The sequence below is a fragment of the Dipodomys spectabilis genome, unplaced genomic scaffold (genome assembly GCF_019054845.1).
Source record: "Dipodomys spectabilis isolate Male_0828 unplaced genomic scaffold, ASM1905484v1 ptg000096l, whole genome shotgun sequence".
In the NCBI taxonomy this organism is placed as follows: Eukaryota; Metazoa; Chordata; class Mammalia; order Rodentia; family Heteromyidae; genus Dipodomys; species Dipodomys spectabilis.
This window is the reverse complement of record NW_024870773.1, coordinates 17,529,710-17,551,091: the sequence shown is the minus strand read 5'-3', so window position 1 is coordinate 17,551,091 and position 21,382 is coordinate 17,529,710. Positions and strand designations below refer to the sequence as shown.

General features: G+C 42.5%; 1 protein-coding gene across 5 annotated transcripts in view; it reads left to right on the top strand.

Moving 5' to 3' along the window:
- The window catches only part of Camk1d (calcium/calmodulin dependent protein kinase ID), a 326,503-nt gene that overhangs the window by 205,616 nt on the left and 99,505 nt on the right, over window positions 1–21,382 (top strand). For all 5 annotated transcript variants that reach the window (XM_042685946.1, XM_042685947.1, XM_042685949.1 and 2 more), the window contains exon 3: window positions 5,314–5,388. In XM_042685946.1, coding sequence (XP_042541880.1) covers window positions 5,314–5,388 — 75 coding nt within the window. The remainder of the gene's footprint in view (window positions 1–5,313; window positions 5,389–21,382) is intronic.

Sequence of the window (21,382 nt, the reverse complement as noted above, 5' to 3'; positions counted from 1 at the left end):
TCTTGAGTCTATGTTAACTCCTGGACATTCTCATTGTAACAGTGAATATGAAGTTAGAGAATAATAGCTTTACTATGGTTTGATGATTCCAGTTATGAATTATATGACCTTGGAATACTTAACCTCTTGGGATCTTGGCCTCTCTTCTTCTGTCTTTTGAAAATAGGAAAAGTAACATCTACTTTATAGGGTTGTTATTAATGGTAAGTGAAATATATGTTGTTTTATGTGTGTGTGCACCAGGCCTGTGAGGCTTCAACTCAGGACCTAGGCACTGCCTCTGAGCTGCTTTTGCTCAAGGCTAGTGTTCTGCCATTTGAGCCACAGCTCTACTTCTGGCTCTTTTGGGGGTAGTTATTAGAGATAAGAGTCTCATGGACTTTCCTACCTAGGCTGGCTTTGAACTTTGATCCTCCTATCTCAGTACTTTGAGTAGTTAGGAATACAGGTATGAGCCACGAGTGCTAGGTAAAATAACTGTTTTTTAAAAAGCCAAACTGTTAGAGATGGGTGGTATAACTCAGTGGTAGAGCTCTTGCTTAGCATATTCCAGAACCAAAGTATACTTTGACATATAGTTAACACTCGATAAATGATAAGATAAAAGAGTATGTAAGTAGGTCCTAAAGAAAATGATAAAATCTGTTCATGACTAAAGGTTTCATTTTATTATATCCCAGGGCTCTGAGGAAATTGCACTTAATCACAAAACAATCACAGTTGAGTTGTTCAAGAGAACAATGCCAGAGATTGTTGTCAAAGTTTCCAAACGTGAAATTTGTAGAACCTGAGTTCCATAGACTAAGACACTTGACTGTGGTACACAGAAAGATTCTGGAATAGCAAATGAAGCAGATGGTTTGTGATCATTTAGTAAAGACGGTAGTGGTTGCTAGGAGCTCACACGAGTTTACTAAGAACAAATCTTCTCAAACATCCCATTTCTCTTCTAAATAGTCTCATGTGGTATGCACAGCTGAGAAATGCCATTTCAGCAAAGCGTCTAATTGTTTCCTTATGGATAAGACAGTAAAATGTGGGCTGGATGAAACTGTCAGATTTGCAGCTAGACAGCATGTAAAGCCGGTGATCAGGGTGGGTTGCCTTGATGGGGAGTTCTGATGGGGTACTGTGGAGTTCTAACACATACCCTTCACATTTAAAATGCTTGGTTGTTTTTTCTGTTCACATTCAGGATTTTTATTTAACTTTTAATAGTCAGTTTACATACCTCCCTTACCCTTTCCTTTAAGGTAGCTTGACAATTTTCCATAATAAACTATTTTTTAAGGAAAAGCTTTGGTCAGCAATAGAATGAAATAGCGAAACAAAAAATACTGCTGCCTTTAAATCAACACTCTCACCCATCATATTCATATGCACATGTGCGCCGCACACACATGTGCAACAGTAGCTGTGTGATTTGTGTTTACAGCCTCTCCCTTAGCCAGTTGTCCTCAGCATCCTGGGATTGCTGAGTCTGTCTGCTTGTTTCCCATGCTACGTGGCTGAGACTCATTCAGCCTCTCAGTATCCGGAGGTCCTCAAGGGAGGACTCCAAGGTCCTGAAATCCCAGGCCCCCTAGGATTGTAGCTCCACTGGTGTCAGTAGTGCAACATTTCTCACCATTTGGCTTGTCCACCTTGTAGCCATTTGAGTGATGCTGTTCTGTGCGGCCTCTCGGGGGCAGTATGTGTGGTCATTGGTGGTGGCCTCACGTGTCCACCTTGGGAAAGTGTTCCATGGCTGGAGTGGTGCATTAAGTGATCTACTTTGGAATGTTCTACACAGTTTCAAGCTCCACACAGTGCTTCAGCTGAGCCTGATATCATTCATTTGCTCATTCATTCATTCAGCAGATGGATTGAATATGGTATCTGTCACTTTCATGACATAAGAGATATAGTAGTGATCAAAATGGGAAAACTCAACTGGAAGTGGTGACTTGTGCATATAGTTCCAGCTACTAGGAAGGGAGAGGTTTGGATGATTGAGGTTTAAGGACTGTCCAGTCAAAAAAATTTACAAGATCCCATCTTAACCAATACTGTAATACATGGGTGTGGTGCTGCACGCCTGCCTGTCATCTAGTCTTTGTGGGAAGTCATCCAGGCTGGCCCAGACATAAACATGGGACTCTTCAGATCACAACAGATACCAGCTGAAGGTCATGCCTGTAATCCTAGCTACTAAGGAGGCTGAGATCTGAGGATCATGGTTCAAAGCCAGCAAGAACAAGAAAGTCTGTGAGACTCTTATCTACAATTAGAACCACCAAAAAGCCAGAAATGGAGCTATGGCTCAGGTGGTAGAGTGCTAGCCTTGCACCAAAAGTAATTAAACTTCTTTTCATAAAAAACATTTAAGAGGCCATTGTAGGATTTATTTGAATATTTTCAAGCTTGCTTATTCACCCATTACTCCTCCCATATCAACCCTCATCTTTTTCCTCAGGTCTTCTCTGGAATTCTGACCTAACAGGACCACGGTGTTTTCTCTTACGTTAAAGGCAGTTCCACGGAGTATAGCATTTAATTCTTTTCTAATTGTTTCCTGGTCCTCTGGAAGATTTTTGAAGATGAAACTTTGTTTTATGTTTTACTGGACACATAGTAGACCTCAGTGAATGACTGCTTGATTTCCTTGACTCCAGGATACATTAGGAAGGTAGCATCCTTCTAGTAATTTTAGGACTGCTGTTTGGGATTGCCTTGCCATCTGCAATTCTTCTCTGCACTGCTCCAATGGATTAAAATCAATATCTAGTTATCACTTGTGTGAGGCCTGGCAGGTTGAATACACATTAGCTTCCCAATGCCATGGGTGTGTATGCCAGGGGGAGATGTGTGATCTTCCTATTTTCCAGGCCCTCATTTCGGCTAGGCAAATGCCTTGTACTCAGTGGCTTCTTTGTACATAATTGAATCTGCATTAACTACTAGATGACTGAACACTGGGGCTCAAGCAGCCTTCTCGGTTCAGCTTCCAAGGAGAGCTAGAACTGCAGGTGCCGGTATCCGGCGAGTGATTTAGGACCTAAAAGCATAGGGTATGCAGTGACACTTGAATTTTAGAGGAACAGCAATGCAGTATTTGGAACATACTTGTACTAAAAAAGTATTATTTATTCATCTAGAATTCAAATATATCCATATCTCCTGTATTTGGTGTAGCAACGTGCCATTGTAATTACTTTCAGTTTCCCATACAACTTTTAACTTCCAGATCAATTTGGATGAGTGGAAATTTTTTTGTCCATGAGATTGATATTCTTGGAAATTTTCCTTATGAAAAATAAAGGAAATCCACACAGTATGTGCTTTTCTGTGGTTATCTACTTTCAGATATTTTCAATAATAAAAAAAAAGAGTGTCACAAATATGTAAGATCTTGACAGTCTCTAAGCAAGCTCTCTTTGTTTCCTTGGTGGCAGAGTTTATTACTGATATTATTTGGCTCAGCTCATTCAGTAACCACTGCTGATGAATAGGTAAGTGCTCCGCATAGGAAACAGGCGATATGTGAATTTAGTGTAATTATTTCTGCTCATGCAAACAACTCCATTAACAAATAAGAGCTAGGGAAATCAAAGCAAAGCAGTGCTACTCGTAGTTAATTACCTTGTTCTCTTCTTTTTAACTCAAAGCCAAGATATTACTCTGTTCATTCCACCTTATCAATTTCTTTTTGAGAGTACAACATCTCCCACTTGGGGAAAACACCCTCATTTTCCCCAAGGAAATCCATAATGTTGCTTCTTGCTGTTGAATGGCAATGAGCTTTAAATATCACTCATGCATCGAGTAAATATTTATTAAGCAGGTCTGTGCTAGGCACAAAGGAGAAACAGAATGAATCATGTAATATCTGCTTTCAAGGGGCTCACAAGAACCTGCTTGTTCCAGACTTGTTTTTAAATCATTCGGCAGTGATAATCAACGAATGACTTTGGGAAAAGCTAATTAACTCATTGGGTAACCAAATGATTTTTCTCTCAAATGCATTATATAAGCATCGAATCTTAGGTTCTGAGCAGAAATTGCTCTTAATGGATAATTTCAGGGGCTACACATATGCTCTTTCCCTCCCCAGGGTTGCTTGAGTCAGAACTTTGCTATTCAGAGTGGTCCTCCACCAGCAGCCTGGGCATCCCTTGGGCACTGGTAAGAAATACAGGTGATCAGGCCCCAGCTAGCCCAGCCCCACTGATGAGAATCTGCCTTGTAACCTGATCCCCAGGCAATTCCTTTGCACACAAGTTGGAGGAGCACCTTCTAACACAGATTCTCTCAGGCATTCCTCTCTGCATACAGCTTATCTGAGGTCTTATGAAAACAGATTTCCAGCTGGGAGCAGTGGCTTAAGTCTGTAACCCTACCTATTTGGAAGATGGAGACCAAGGGATTGTGCTTTAAGACCAGCTGAGGCATTGGTTGAGACTGCATCTCAACCAATAGCTGGGCAAAATGGCATCCGTATCCCAGCTATGGGCTGGACAATAACTTGGAGCAGGGACATGTGTCTATCATCCCCAGTGTCATCCCAAAGTAAAATAGGATCACAGCCAGGGAAACACAAATAGGAGGATCACAGCCCAGGCTGGCCCCTACCTTGAACAAAATGAATGCAAAAAAAGGGGTGATGATGGTTAGAGGTATGGCATGAATAGTAGAGCTAGAAGAATGAGGTCCTAAGTTCAATTCCCATAACCACACCTGCCCTCCCCTGCCACCCACCCCCTGCAAAAAAAAAACCCTGACAGATTCCCGGGTTTCACCCTCAGAGATTCTGATTTTGTATAACCCTGTTGGGACCTGAGAGCGTGTATGTCTTCCATCTTTTCCAGGAGCAACTGAGGCCACCTGTGGAGATCCACACTGCAGTTTGCCTGGGAAATAGCCTATACTGGTCGTGCACATGACCACAAAAGTGTTCCCTTGAAGGCACAGGTCCTTGGATGCACACACAGATGAGTGTGGTGCTCACAGGTGGCTGTTCAGAAGAGTCTGTGGTGGCCGTTGGCAGATACAGAAGAGGAATCAATTAGCATCGGGCCCTGAAAGATGGCAGGATATTGAGAGGGTTTGTGACTCCCTGTTGCTAAATTATAGGCCATAGAGCCTTTGGAATGAAGAAGCCCAGAGATGAATTTGTATTGAGGTGTGAGTCTAGAAAAGGCTTGAGAACAAGACTGTGGAGAATCTTGAATCAAATTCTGTCCTGTCACTCCTTACTGCAGTGACATCTGTTTTGATGTCTCCAGATCTCATTGTACTGACCACCGTGTATGTGCTTTTTTTGCTCTTTTCCAGGATTAAGCATGAGAACATCGTGGCCCTGGAAGACATTTATGAAAGCCCCAATCACCTGTATTTGGTCATGCAGCTGTAAGTACCTCGATTAAATAACGAGCACCAAACAAACTTGTAAACTCCTGTTCTCAAATACAAGACTGCCACGGGCTGGGTAAGAGGGTAGTGCTAAGACTTGTGGGACACTGCAGAATTTGGGTCATATGGAGCCAGATATAGCAATGCATGCTTGTCACCCAGGGAGGCTGAGGCAGAAGGATCCTGAGTTGAAGGTTTAGCCTGGATTACATAGGAAGATGCTCTCTCAAAAACAACAAAAAAACAACCCTCCCCCCTCAAAAATATTACAGTGTGCATGGAGCAGTCTTCAGGCTTCTCTAGATCCAGTCCCCAGCTGCAGGGCTGGACTTGGAACCCTGGAACCCTGTGCTGTTCCTGCTGCCGTCTCCACAGCTTTCTCATAGGCAGGGTCCTGTGTTGCTGCTTGCACACACTTGGGTGGGCTCCCTGTGAAGGGCTTGCTCCTGCGAAGCTCATGCTCTTGTCTTCACTTGCAGAGACAAAGGGAGAGGAAGCAGGTGGCAGCTGTTCATTCTTCCCCTTCCCTTCTCATCCTCTTGCCAGATACATACCACATATGATTGATACAGAGGTCCATGGCAGATGTGAAAAAAAGAAAAGCCAGGTGCTATCCATGTGGGAGGAGTAGGTAGGAAGATTTCAGTCTCATGCTAACCTGGGCAAAAAGCATGAGACCCTAAAGCAAAAAGGGCTGGGGATGTGGTTCAAGTGGTAGAGTTCCAGCCTAGTAAGTACAAGGCCCTGAGTTCAAAGACCTCATAAAAGAAATAGAAGAGAGCATCCTAGCATCATTTGAGCCAGACAAGGACACTATCAGCCTCCTTAGGTTATCTCTGCATCCCAGTACACTGGAGAGTCCCAGGAGTGAGAGGAAATAAGGAAGCTCAGTATTCAGGTGAAAACTTTAGAACAGAGCTCACCTCCCACTTACCCTTAAGTTTTGTGATTCCTGAACCCCTCCAAGGTATGCATTTGCTAGAATTAAGCAATGAAAACTGCTGTGGAACGTGATTTAACCATGACCCAAGTAGATAAGTTCTAGGGTTTTTTTGTGAAAGATTGGAATATATAATTTTATTAATTATTTTCAATTTGAATTGCCAAAGTATACAGAAGAATTGATGGTTAGGCTAACAATTGATTGACTGATTGAGCCAGTCCTGGGACTTGAACTCAGGGCCTGTCCCTAAGCTTTTATTGCTCAAGACTAGTACTCTACCACTTGAACCATACTTCCACTTCTGGCTTTTTAGTGGATAATTGGAGATAAAGAGTCTCTTGGAGTTTGCTGACCCGGGAGGCTTTGAACTCAATCCTCATCTCTCAGCCTCCTAAATAGCTAAGATTACAGGTGTGAGCCACGGGCATTCTGCTGGCTAACAATTTGTTTTTCACGCATTTTCCCTTCCTTATGAATGCTGATAAAACATTAATTTAGGATGCTGTCAGGGTGCAAATAAGTACTCATGAATGCATTTAATCTTTCAGTACCTTCAAAAATACTTTATTACATTGTTTTATAAATAATTTTAAGAATGTTCAGTCTGGAAGCATCTGTCTGATTTTTTTTCTCTGAGACTGTCTATAAATTTAAGCCTTTAAAAAATGGTTTGGTTTAGTGTTAACTCTCCAGTGATCTAAGTGTAACCCTTCCTAAGACCTTACTCCTTTGTTTCCTTGAAGATTTGCCACATTTCTGATTTTTTTTCTTTCTTTTTTTTTTTTTTTTGTTGGTCGTGGGGCCTGAACTCTGGGCCTGGGTGCTGTCCCTCAGCTCTTCAGCTCAAGGCCAGTGCTCTACCACTTGAACCACAGCACTACTTCTGGCTTTTTCTGCTTATGTGGTACTGAGGAATTGAACGCAGGGCCTCATGCATGCAAGGCAAGCACTCTCCCACTAAGCCAACTTCCCAGCCCATATTTCTGATTTTTTTTTTTTTTTATCCCAGCAAGCAATAATCCTCATCAGATTTGGGTACCCTCCATGTTTGTCAACCATGTGGCCTTTAAAGATACAGGTGACACTTTGTCAAGTATGATTGTCTAATAAAAAGAATAGGACATTTTGGTGACAAGCAAACTCCCTGCCAAATGCCAACTGTGTATTTAATTATGAACTCATTTGTCGATGATACAAAATGTACTGATACTGGAATCCAAAGCTAGCTCTGTACATTCATCAACTTGAGGTTAGTGTGGACATGGAAATCTCAGCTCTGCTTCTTCCTAGGTGAGAGAAGTCAGGCAAAGTGACTGGGTTCTCTGAGTAGCAGTTCCTACAATGAGGGGTTATAACAGTCTTGATCTAAGAGGGCCAGGAGTATGTGGTGTGTGTGCAGATGTGAGTGCACTATGGCAAAGAGAAGGTGTTCCGTTCCACTCGGTGCTTTTTTATGGGTATTTTTATCATTGCTTATTGCTTACTGGCTGCTTGGGTATTGTCTTTGGAGAAATACTAAATTTTTAGCTTGAGTCATTTGCCTTTTATTATTCTGTTGTAAAATTTCTTCCATCTACTCTATATACAGAGCTTTTACCAGATACATGATTTACAAATATTTTCTCAATCTTTTATATCTCTTTTACTTGTGTGTGTGTGTGTGTGAGGGAGAGAGAGAGAGAGAGAGAAAGAGAGAGAGAGAGGAGAGAGTCACAGGGCTTGAACTCTGACCCTGAATGCTGTTCCTTTAGCTTTTCAGCTAAAGGAAAGCACTCCTCCACTTGAGCCACAGTGCCACTTCCAGTTTTCTGGTTGTTAGAGTCTCACAGACTTTCCTGCCTGGGCTGGCTTTGAACTGAGATCCTCAGATCTCAGCCTCCTGAGTAGTTAGGATTACAGGTGTGAGCCACCAGTGCCTGGCTTCTTTTACTTTTTTTTTGATCCTATAATTTTCAGCATAGAAGGTTCTAACTTTGATGTCTTTGTTTTTATTACTTTTTACAAGTACTTACTTTTGTTGCCATGTTCAAGTTTTGGTTTAATAAAGCTGAGCAGTTTTTGCTCCTGAGATTCCGTGTGTTTTCTAGTTTTGTTTGTTTGGGTTTTAGGTGTGGTTGAATGGAAAGTGGTTTTATTGTGTTCCTTTGGGGTTTGTTTACTTATTTGTATTTGCTTTGTTTGTGAAGAGCTTAGAAAGTCCTCGATATCTAAGCATGCAGGTGGCTTTTGAGCACAGCATTTTAGAGGACTGTATTTCACAGTATTTGTGCGGGATTTTGGTTTCCTAGGCTACATCATCTGAGCGCTGAAGCTCAGATATAGTCAAGGATGCTCTGTACCTGAGTTATATTATTTTTCTAATTGCTGTTTTGATTTGGAGTATTGTAGTGCATTTGTCCCTGTGGTGTTGCAGCAAAAGACTTGATTATTGATAGCGATCTATATTTAAATTTTATTTGGGGGTTTGGACAAATGTCTTTTCTGAGAAAATGATATTTAATTCAAACATTGTTCTTTAGATAGTAGGTCAATCTGACTTTGAGACAAATGACAGACGAAGTCAGTTTGTTTCTAGTTTTGTTTCTCATCTGACTTGGCTCATGGAAATCAGTCTGTGTCTTTGGAAACAGTAAGGGACCCCTCCTCCCTTAGCTTTTCTACCTTCTCATCTGCCGCAGCCTGGACCAAACAAATTAATAAACCAAGCTAACACTGTTCAAAGGATGTATTAGAAATAATTTCTTATATAAAAATAGATGATATTGGTATTGAATTCTCTCAAATATTCATTAAGTGTATACTTCCCGGATCTTATCTCCAGCCTAGAATATCCAACTGGCCATTCTGCTAGTCCACGTGGTTATACAACAACCACCACTCCCCTTATCAGCTCCAGAATAATCTAGAAGTTTCCACAACATCTGCCTTTCCTGATGACTAGCTCATCTTTGCAGCAACTCCCTACTACCAGTTGCTTAAGCTAAAAACCTGGGGTCAGCCCTCACTCATCCTCCTTGCTAACATATAACAATCCCCACCCACCCCCAGTACCCCACCAGCAATCCCAGGGGTCATCATACACAGAGAATCCAACCACGTCTCACACACACCCACCAGCCTCAGGGACCATCTTAGAGAAAACCTATCATCTTCTTTCAGACCTGCAACCCTGCCTGCTCTCTGCCATTGAGTTATTCAGATCTTGGCTCTCCTTCATTGAAAACTGCCAGTACCTAACACTGCTGCTCACATGGCCGTTAAACATTACCTCCAGAGGCCTCCAGGACTAAAATGAGACCAGCTCCATCTCAGGCAATCCAAGCTTGCACCACGTTGAAGCCTTTTCCCTCTTCTTGTCTCTGCCTACCCTACTGCCCCAGCATCAGCTCATCCCTATTCCCTGGCAAGCAGGGAATAGGGATTTCTGCCACATGCCACCTTTCCATGGACTTAGTCTCCCAGCCCCCTCTACCCCCCCCCCCCCCGCCCCTGTGTAAGATGGCAGCCAGCCCCCACTGGTCCAGGCCCTTCCAAGCTTTATTTCTCTCCCTGGCTCTTAACACAGCAGAGGCACCTCTGTCCTGCTGGCCGCTACAGTGCTTACCTGTGAGAGGCACTTATTTGTTCCATTAATATGATCACATAGAAAAGGAATAATGATTCACACATAATCTCTTTTCTCACTGAACCATTCCAAAGAACTTAAGAGCTTGTGTATCCCATTATTATCTCTTCCATGAAGAACCTGATCAGAGGTTGCGTCATGTGTTCAATCCAGCGAGAAACCAGCTGACGCTTGACCATCTACATTTTTCTAGGATGAAAAGGTTCTATTCCTGTGAGTAACTCACTTTGCCTGAAAAGCTTTATTATACTTCCATAAATATTTTAAAAACAGAAAAGGGAAGTTTACCCAATACTCTCACAGGAATTCACTGGAACTATTGCCTTCCATCCACAACAATCATTTCCTAAATCAATTTTTTTCAATAAAGGCATGCACACATTTTTCTTCCCAGTTTTGTGATGTGTTGCATGGGGCTTACTACAGAGAGGATATGAATGTTTCTTCGGGCCATGATGACATTCAAATACGCACAGCCTGCTGAGCTTGAAGAACTAAAAATTAAACACATGTTCTTTAAAGAACATTCATCTGTCCCCGAATAGCCCAAGACCTGAAAATATAGGCTGCTTCCAAGAGAAAAATGCAGTGTCTGCTCTGTTGTCCTGGGCACAAAGCTGTTTGGCTGGTGCCCACTGTGGGGGAGAGGGCCTTTGCTAGCTTCCATGGGGATTTGTGCCCTGCACACACAGAACCATTTTTAATTAGAACACAAATGATTACTCGTAACAGAAAGCCCAATGTAAATATCAAGCACAATAATGAAGGAGTAGTGTTTCTGAATTATAACACTCTAATATATTTACATATTAATCACCCGGACTTTTATCTTCACCAGCCACAGATGCTAACTAAGAGCCTGGTGGCCCTGTGGTTTCTGATCAGTATTAGGTGGATAGTGGGGGGTGGGGGGGGGACGGGGGACGGGCGGATGGGGATGCAAGGCACAGTCGATCCTCCTTAGTAACTTTATTGGTGGACATTATAATCCCTGACTTCCAGGGTACTCTGAGGGGAGACACCCGTAAATAGAGGTTGACCAAGAACTAGCTGGATGGATGTGTTAGAGGTGAAGTGGGCTGTGTGCCTGGGAGAAGGGCTGGTACAAAGAGATGCCTCAGGATGCCTGTAATCTCAGCTACCCCACCCCCACCCCAAACCCACTCTTAAACATCTAGTGGGTCAAAGAAGAAATCGCACGGGAACCTTGGTAGCCTCTTGAGGCAGATAGAAATGTATGAATTTACATGAAACTTAAAATCCATACGTTCAAAACAGCAAAAGATCGCGAGGCAGAGATTGAGAGGATCACAGTTCGAGGACAGATCCTTTCTCATCCCATTGCTGGTCATCCCAAATAGTTTTCCCAGGGCTCTGTAGCAACCAAGCCTTGCCCTGGCATGGTTATGTAATAGTGCTTCCACCTCCAAATTCTAGAACTTTATGTGTTGAAACTATGTGGGGACCCTAGAAATGCTTGAGTCTCAGCATCTTCAAAGACTCGGGGCCAAGTAACTGCCTGTCTTACCTTTGGAAGAGCCTCCAGGACTCAATAATCACTGGTATTTCACTGGTGGGAAATCTCTTGTAAAGAGCTTGAGTGTTTCATCATCTGTCTCCAGGAGTGGCTCTTTATAGTCATTAATGATACACTTTTTTTTTTTTTTTGCTGGTCCTAGGGCTTGAACTCAGGGCCTGGGCACTGTCCCTGAGCTTCTTTTGTTCAAGGCTAGCACTCTACCACAGCACTTGAGCCACAGCACCACTTCTGGCTTTTTCTAAGTAGGTAAGAGTCTTATGGACTTTTCCTGCCCCCACTGGCTTCAAACTGTGATCCTCAGATCTCAGCCTCCTGCGTAGCTACAATTATAGACATGAGCCACTGGTACCCAGCTGAGCTATACACACTTTTATTCAGAATAGGCACCCCAGGTCTCACAGTGGTAATTCATCAGTCTTCCCTGTTCTTGATCATTTGACTTGATAGAGGCAGCAGATGGTATTTTTGAGTGGAAATGAAGCTGTGGAAAATGAAGTATTGGCAAGTACTCCAAGACAGATTTGCTCAGGCTTTTAGAAGAGCAGTGTGGGCATTAATGGGAAGTTTTGGCTGTAGGAGGAAGTCCTGTGGGAGATGAGGAGGGTTACAGGACACTCTGCCTTTCCTGCCACACCTTTCAAGTCAGTCTTTTCTGTATGTCTGCTAGTACTGGGGCTTGAACTCAGGGCTTCTTGCTCTTGCTTGGTTTCTTCATTGAATGCTGGTACTCTACTATTTGAGCCATAGGTCTACTTTTGGCTTTTTGGTGGTTCACTGGAGATAAGAGTCTCATGGACTTTTCTGCCTGGGTTGGCTTCAAACCATAATCCTCAGATCTCAGTCTCCTGAATAGGAAGAAAGGCAGGAGCCACCAATGACTGACCTTTCAAATGAATGTTTGGTTCCCTTATCTTCTCCCTTCAGACATCCTTCTGTTGTCTGATGCATTCACTGAAGACTGAATTTTCTGGATTTGACCCCTGGCAGCAGTAGCTTGAGCCTTGAGGTACAACTGTGTAATAGAATGGAGGAGCTCTATAGACATAGTTTGGTTCCTTAGCCTATCTGGAAATTACTATATTAGCATATTAAAACTTACCTCATGAGGCTGGGAAGGTGGCTCCATGGTAGGGTGCTTGCCTTGCATGCATGAGGCCCTGGGTTCAATTCCTCAGCACCACATAAGCAGAAAAAGCCAGAAATGGCACTGTGGCTCAAGAGGTAAAGCACTAACCTTTAGCTGAAGAGCTGAGAGACAGTGCCCAGGCCCCACAACTGGCCAAAACAAAAACAAAAAACCTCCACCTCACCTCATTCGCAGCTAGTGTGGCTAAATGACATGCTGATCTGGGCTGATATTAAAGAAATGATGCTAAGGACTAAGTCCCTAGATTGACCTTGTGTGGAGTGTACTCTTAACTTCTGGGTCCAAACAAAGCTGTATGACCACAGAGCCCCTTATTTTTCAGGAGGTATATGGAGGTGCAGAGAACTTTATGGGTTGACTCTTAGAGGAAAGACTGGTTGTTTAGAGTGGGGAATCAGTTTTTTTGTGTGTGTTTGCCGGGCCTGGGTCTTGAACTTAGGGCCTGGAAACTGCCTTCTAGGCTAGTGTTCTATCACTTGAGCCATAGCTCCACTTCAGGCTTTTGGTGGCTCATTGGAAATAAGAATCTCATGGGCTTGCCTGCCCTGGCTGGCTTTAAGCAGTGATGTTTAGATCTCAGCCTCCTAAGTAGTTAGGATTACAGACGTGAGCCACCAGTACCTACCTTTTATTATTTTTTAACTAAATACCAGTCTGTATTATTTGAATTTCTTTTTTTAATGACACCCTCCCTCCTGCTCATCCCCAAGGCTTGCTGGCTTCATTGTCAAAGTCACCTCTCTGATGATGGAGGAGCCCCTGGTTTCTTATAGCACTCCGTGTATCCAGTACCAACCCCCAACTGTCATTATTTCTGCTTCTGCCAGTAATTCCTACAATCGTGAGAATCCATTATTTCTGTGAACAACAAGAAATCATCTGCTGGCATAATGAGAAGGTAAATCTTCCTCTGTGAAAATGTGATGGGAGAGAGCGCTTGCTCCATTGGTGTGAAGTGTCATCTCCGAAATAGGAAGAAACCTGATGGGGTGCATTTTCTGAACAGATTCATTTTTAATATCAGCCTTCATACTGAGCTCTTAATGACTTGGGTCTTTAATTATCTCACCGAGCAATTTACGTTGATTGAAGATGAGCCATTCTCTTGGATTTATTGATTCAGGGCTCAGGGAAAAAAAATTGCACAGTATGTTTTGACAAAGTGCCTTTTAACACAGTACCAACTGTGCCATGCCCCCACCCCCAAATCATTTGCCAGAACTGTTTGCATCTGCTCCCCGCTAGCCTTCGCCTTTGTAGTAAAGATGCTGTGGAATTCACACTATGACTTTAGCAGAGCACTGTGGAGCTGCAAGGCGATGAGCCCCTAATTTTGCTTCTAATATAGAAAGGATGATGGACGGTCATGGATTGCTATTAAATCCTAATTCACTGATGCTACTCATGAAAATCCAATCATGAAATGAAATAGACTGCATGTGACCGTGTCCAGCTTCAGCTAAGGAGAGCCTAAAATGAAAATTGTAGGTGCCATACCAGGACAGGAAGTGATTTTTACAATGAAGCCAAGGGAGCCTTGTGGCTGAGCAGGAGGGAGAGCTTCTTTAAATTTTTAATATGATTTTTCTTTTTTCTTTTTTTTTTGGGGGGGGGGTCTGGTTGTGGGGCCTGAACTCTGGGCCTGGGTGCTGTCCCTCCGCTCTTCAGCGCAAGGCTAGCGCTCTACTACTTGAGCCACAGCGCCACTTCCGGCTTTTTTTTTTTTTTTTTTTTTTTTGCTTATGTGGTGCTGAGGAATTGAACCCAGGGCCTCATGCATGCAAGGCAAGCGCTCTACCACTGAGCCACCTTCCCAGCCCTAATATGATTTTTAAAAACAAATTCAAATAGTAAAGGGTGATGTGCAGTTAGTGGGCACTGGTGGCTCATGATACTAATCCTAACAACTCAGGAAGCTGAGATCTGAGGAGCCATTTGAGGAGCACAGCTTGTTTGCCACTGGTCTAGAGAGAAGGTCCCTTCTTCCAGTTCTGGAGGTAAGTATTGGGAGATGGATCTTAGCAGCTACTATTTTTTTTTTTTTTGCCAGTCCTGGGGCTTGAACTCAGGGCCTGGGCACTGTCCCTGAGCTTCTTTTACTCAAGGCTAGCACTCTACCACATGAGCCACAGCGCCACTCCTGGCTTTTTCTGTGTATGTGATACTGAGGAATAGAACCCAGGGCTTCATGCATGCTAGGCAAGCACTCTACCACCAAGCCACATTCCCAGTCGAACATCCACTACTTAACAGACACTACAGGCTGCACCATAGGAGTTTTCTTTCCCACTGATGAATTTTGGGGGCTGTAACAACTCATTCTTTTTTTTTTTTTCTTCACAATATCCCCAGAAGCTCCAAACTCTGTCTCTGGTTAAAACACCTTGAGAATCGTCATAAATACAGCTAATTAATGGTGGGTATGCACAGATTTCTAATCTACATGTTAAGACTGAGATTAAATCTCTGAGTGAATTCAAGTCTTTCCTGTTGTTTTTGTTTTTGTCAGTCATGGGGCTTGAACTCAGGGCCTGGGTGCTATCCCTGAGCTCCTTTTGCTCAACGCTAGTGCTCTATCACTTTGAGCCACAGCACCACTTCTGGTTTTCTGGTGCTTCACTGGAGATGTCTCACAGACTTTTCTGCCCAGGCTGGCTTTGAACTGCGATCCTCAGATCTCAGCCTCCTAAGAAGCTAGGATTATAGGCATGAGCCACCTGTGCCTGGTCTCTTTCTTGTTTTTTAGAAGGCTGTTTATGCTTCAAGAAGAGAATCATTGTATCCCTTCTCAGTAGCTTAGAAGGGGGAAAGTGGGGTATTCCTTTGTGTTCCTGCTTCCTATGATTTGGAAGGTAATGAAAGAAGAGAGATTATAGGCACTGTGGTGACCTATGGGGTAACCCAGTGTGTTGCCTCAGTCTGTTTCCCTAGCAACCAGTTCTTCCTCCACCTACCCTGCCCCTCTCAGACAAAGCTTAGCCTCTATAAACTGATGAAGCATACTTACACCCTCTAAGCAAACTATACCCTTTATAACCCATTTCTCTTTTGATAAGGTGACATCCTGCTTCATGTAAAGAGTTGGTGATCTTTTTTTCATCCCTCATCCAAAATTTTAAGTATTTTTAAAGAGCTAAAAACAAATATAAAATGGTGTTTTTGTAAATTTTTTTTACAAGAGTAGATATGAAGAATTGCTTTGAACAATTTTTAATGCCTTTAAATGTAGTTTGTTATTAGGGAAAAACTGAAATTCATATGTGATGAGATCAACATGGTTCACTGTAACCTGAGGTTTACCATTTTATTGGAAAATTTATAAAGTGCTGTGTGTGGTGGCATATGCTTATAATCTTAGTGCTCAGGAGCTTGAGGCTGAAGGATTTCAGGCCCCAGGGCAGTCTGAACTAAATAGCAAGACGTGTCTCAAAAAAAGAGAAACAATGACAGCAACAGAGACAGAAAACATTTCAGGCCAGAGGGAAAGGCAGATTATTTAATAAATAGTGCTATTAAATTAGTGAAAAATAAATCTCTGCTACTTTCTCCTATAAAATAAATTCTACATATACCTAACATATCACTGTAAAATAGAGATTAAAATACCAATGGTCATAATAATATTCACAGATATTAATAATATTCACAGATGTAAGCATGATATAAACTCAGAAACATAATGTTGATACATTTGACATCATGCAAAGAAAACATAAAAACTTCTGGGCCAAGCAAACAGAAGGCAACAGGAAAACTGTTGACATGACATTGGCCAAGTATTCATTTTTGTATGAATCAAGGTGGTCTTTCAAATCAATAAGCAAAGTAAAAGCCACTTAAATACGAAGATAGACAAAGGTGAGTAACATGCATTCTCCAGAATTCAGAGGCTTTCTTAATATATGTAGATTGAGCATCTTCTGCCATGGAAGGCTCTGGAAATGAGCAGTGAAGAACAGACAATCTTTTCTCTAGAGCTGAGGAAGAGTGGGGGAGGCCAGTGAATTTTGTGACCATTTGACTTGCCTGTGGGCCCAATGGTTCAGTCAAACACTAGAGTAAAAACTAACATGAAGGTGTATTTCAGGTGTCACTAGCCTTGAAGGCAGTAGAATTGGAGTAAAGCACACGAGCCTCCATTATGTGGGTGGACCTCACCAAGTCTCCCAAAGTAGGAATCTAGCCTCAAAGCTGTAGCATGGATTCCATCCTCTTCTGTTGATCTCATACTCATGATGGCACATGAATTCTTGTCTCTGTTTCCAGCTTGTGGGCCTTACGGGCCAGGAACTATTCAGTCCCCCCATTATGTGAATCAGTTTTCTAAATCTCCAAAGAGCATGTTACAGCAAGCCTATAATCCTAACACCTAGGAGGCTGGAGGTAGGAGGATCTCAAGTATAAGGCCAGCTTGGGCTCTATTGCAATTTCCAGGCTAAGCTGGGCTACATAAGACTCTGTCTCAAAATAATAGTAAAATACTGATGATAAATCTTCTTACTAGATCTTATTGGTTCCTTCTCTGCTCCTTGCTGAGTCTTTGAAGGAGCTCTGTGGTTATAATAGGCCCAGTGGAATAACCCAGGTGAATCTCCATCTCAAGAGCCTAATGTAAACCACTTCTGCAGAGTCCCTTTTGCCACCCAACCCAAGAAGTTAAAGTTAGGTCTTGGATATTTCAGTGGAGCTTATGGTGCTGCTTCCTCAGCTTCTATCCAGTAGGCCTGCCTTTCACAGCTTTAGCTTCAGCCCATCCCAGGGCTGTTTCCTGCTTTGTTCTCACTAGCCCGCAGCCATGGATCATACTAAAGTGAGATTATGCCTAACATCATTCTTCACCACCACCACCACCATCATCATCATCATCATCATCATCATCATCATCTTTTTGTGATACAGGGCTTCGCACTCGCTAAGAAAGCACTCTACCACTTGATCCATCCCTCAGGACCTAATTACGGGCAGTATTATTTTACATCAGATCATAGTCTCAGTGAGTTAGCTACTTTGCAGTGTGTTGACTTCCTAAAGCAACTGTCGATCACCTGAAGGTGCTTCCTGTGGCTCCTACCTGCTCCTTATGACCATGTTGAGTTTACCCCTAACAAGCTCTGTCTGCCTCCAAAATTCAGCCATTCATTCGTGATACAATCCATGTAGCTTTGTACTTAGTTTAAAGGTGATTTTTCTCTTTTGGGAAATGACTGAGAAGAATTATGTGGAGCTTGAGTGTTTCCTGGATTACTCCGTAGTCATTTTTTGAAATTGCTGCCTGAAATTTTGTCTTAGGATCCTAGTGCCTTACAATCTATCTACTTGAGTTCTATAGCCATATTCCTATTTCATGGTAATTGTCTTAATGGGTGGAAATGTCATTCTCTGAAAGCTGTCATCAACTGAATTCAACTTCTAATTCTTGAGGTTCTTCTTCATTGTGTTTGGAAACAAAGAATTTTCTACTCAATAGACAAGTCAATCCTTCCTTTCATGGGAAAAATAGGACTTTTGAACGAGTTATCTCGGGAAGATGAGTCATTTCTATATAAACGCATCTAGTTCAGAGTAAGAAACGTCACCATCTTGGCACTCTTAATATTCTAGGATATCTATCTGTCTGGATCTTTTCAGAGTAGATCTCAGAGTTCACAGCTGAACAGTGTATTCGCTGTCACATTAATTTTACTTTTCATTGAACTTAGAAAGAAATAAAATGCTACTAAATTCAATAGAACTTACTTTAAAACACCAGTCTGCCTTAGAGGCAGTGTAAGATATAGGCTTAAGCACATTGTACTTGTAAGACAGTGATTCACCCAGAATTTAGAAGAAATTGTGGAATCGTATTTGAGTTAAAGTTGTGTATGGTGGATCATGCCTCTAATCCCAGTTTTTCTTAGTGCAGAGTGGGAGGATTGTGGGTTGAGGCTGGGCTGAATGAAAAAAATGAGTGAGACCTCCATCTTAACAGATACACTGAGCCTGGTGGCAGGCATCTGTGATCCTACCTATTTTGGGGAAGACATTGGTAGAAGGCTGGTCCCAGGCAAAAACACTGAGATCTTACCTGAAAAATAACTGAAAATTTTTTTTTAAAAAAGGTTGGAGGCGTGGCTCAAGAGGTTTGCACTCCTCCAGACATACAAATCTGAGTTCAGTGCAGGTTCAGTGTATTGTCTCTGAAATACCTGGGCCCAGAAGTGTTGCAGATTTCAATGTTCTTTTTAAATTTTGAAATATTTGCATTTGCATAATGAGATATCCATGGGGCGGAAATAGATGGATGCCAAATCTAAACCTAAAATTCTTCTTGTTTCATATGCAGCTTGTACACATAGGCTAAAGGTAAAGTAAGCACCCTGTGTTTTGACAGCAGCCTGCTGTGTGAGCTCAGATGCGCAATTTCCCACTTGTGGAATCACATCAGCTTTCACAAAGTTGTTCCCCCCCCCCCCCCCCCCTCCCCGGCAAATCTCTGAGTCTTATGCATAAGAACCAGAGCCAGCCTGGAATTTGAGAATCCCTAGGGAGCCAGGTGCACTTGTTTCCTTTACACTTCCTGATCACATGGTTGCTAAATGTAAACAAACCAAGAATAAGAATAGGAAACGGGTGTCCACTCCCGTAAACACTGCAATTTAGGAGGCAGGGGTTGAGGATGATCATGATTCAAGGCCAACTAGGCAAAACGTGGGAGAACCTAACTGGAAAGCAAATTAAAGACAAAAGGACAGGGGATATGGCTTAAGTGGCAGAGTACCTGTTTAACAAGTGTGAGGCCCTGAGTTCAGTCCCCAGTACCATATAAAAGATAAAAGGAAATTGGGTTTATTTTTTGTTGTTGTTGTTTTGGCAGTGTCGATGTTTTGAGAGTGCAAAGACATTTTGTAAAATCAAGTCAAGTAAAAGGCCCTCGCTACAAGCATTCACTCTGCTATCAAGCAGTCTGACCCTCTGACCAGGAGTTTAGATTGTGCCTCATGCTCTGGAGTGAAGCCTGTGGGCTGTGTCTACTTCCTGACCCTGTAGTGTGAAAGGTCACCCAAGACCTTTGGTGCGGAAGGCAGCCTGCTACAGGAAATGGCCCTTGTATGTTCAGCATTGGGTTACCAAGTCCCTTAGTATACTTGGCAGGATTGTTTCTTTGGCATGAAAGCTGGGTAGCCTTGGAATGACTGCTGTTTACCGAAACAGTGATAGTGTTTCTAAAAATAGGGGCTTTATGAATACTGTTTAATCCTAGAATTAATAGAGTTGCAGAACCCCAATCCTCATATTTCAGCCTCCTAAGTAGCTAGGATTACAGACATGAGCCACCAGCACCTGGGTCTTGATAGAGTTCTTTTGTTTGTTTATTTTTGAGGGTTAAGTGGGGGTTTTTTGTTGTTGGTGGTGGTGGTGGTGGTTGTAGGGCTTGAACTCTGGGCCTGGGTGCTGTCCCTGAGCTCTTTAGCTCAAGGTGAGTGCTCTACCACTTGAGCCACAGCACTACTTCCAGTTTTCTGGTGGTTAATTGGAGATAAAAGTCTCACAGACTTCTCTGGCTAGGCTGGCTTTGAACCACGATCCTCAGATTTCAACCTCCTGAGTAGCTAGGATTACTGGCATGAGCCACCAGCACCTAGTGTTTGTGTTTCTTAAGTCTGCCTAAATTGCAGAAATGTAATGTCAGGGTGATAGTTTACATTGACATTTGATGCATAATTGTTGCAGGAGAAGTTATTTTTCCAACAGCTTATCCATTGAACTTCTTGGGTGTATAAATCTCCACATACACTAGATTAGCCATTGTCCCAGAAAGAATGCAGAGTTATGCTCATGGAGTCTGTCATCGCAGATTAGCATACCTTTACTTTATATGGGTCTGTACATAGCCTTGCTTTATGCATAGGTCTCTGTGTAAAGACATCTCATTTTTTAAGAATGTGGTTGATTCATTAACATTGGATTTGTGGCCAACAGCACTATAATAAACTCAGACCTGAGCAAAGCTAGGTAACAGATTTTGTCTAGCCTTCCTGAGCTTAGATATGCTCGCCAGCACTTCAGTGAGGTGCTTTGGTGCTGTTTTATACAGCAGAATTGCCAACAACAACAACAAAAAAGCCCCCAGGGATGTGAACAACTTGGCAGGCACTAGCTACTCTACAGAAAGGACATTTATTTACAGTATGAACGTTGAACAAGAAGACAGAGCGTTGTTTGGCGTCAGCTGGGAAGGGATGCGTTGGATGACTCAAAATTTTTTTGTTCTCAGCTCGTGTCTGAGAATGTCCACAAAATTCTCATGAGAAATTTTACCTCAGAGAAAAATGATTAGTAATGTAAAACCCACCAACAATGAGAATTGGAAGGACTTTGATTTTTAATTTTCTCTCCTCTTTTCTGTCCAAATGTATAGATCACAGTATTTTCAGAAAAAATTCAGTACTGTTCAAAATTTGACATTCCCACGTTTTAGTTACACCTAGATTGTTTAGTGCTCAGTGACTTTTTTTATGATGGCTTAGTTGCTGAAATGCTGAATTGATTTGCAAACAACCCACCAATAAGAAAAAAAAGCCTGCACCTGGATTTCATTAATAAATTAATCATGATTAATGGATACAGTCTACTAGCAATAAATATACCTCGGCAGAGTTCAGACTTCTTCCAGAGAAGAGGGCCGGGGAGTCCCCTTCGCTGGCTCAATTTGAGGGGGGCGTGGCTTCTTACGTGTCTGGCCATGCTTTCCTCAGT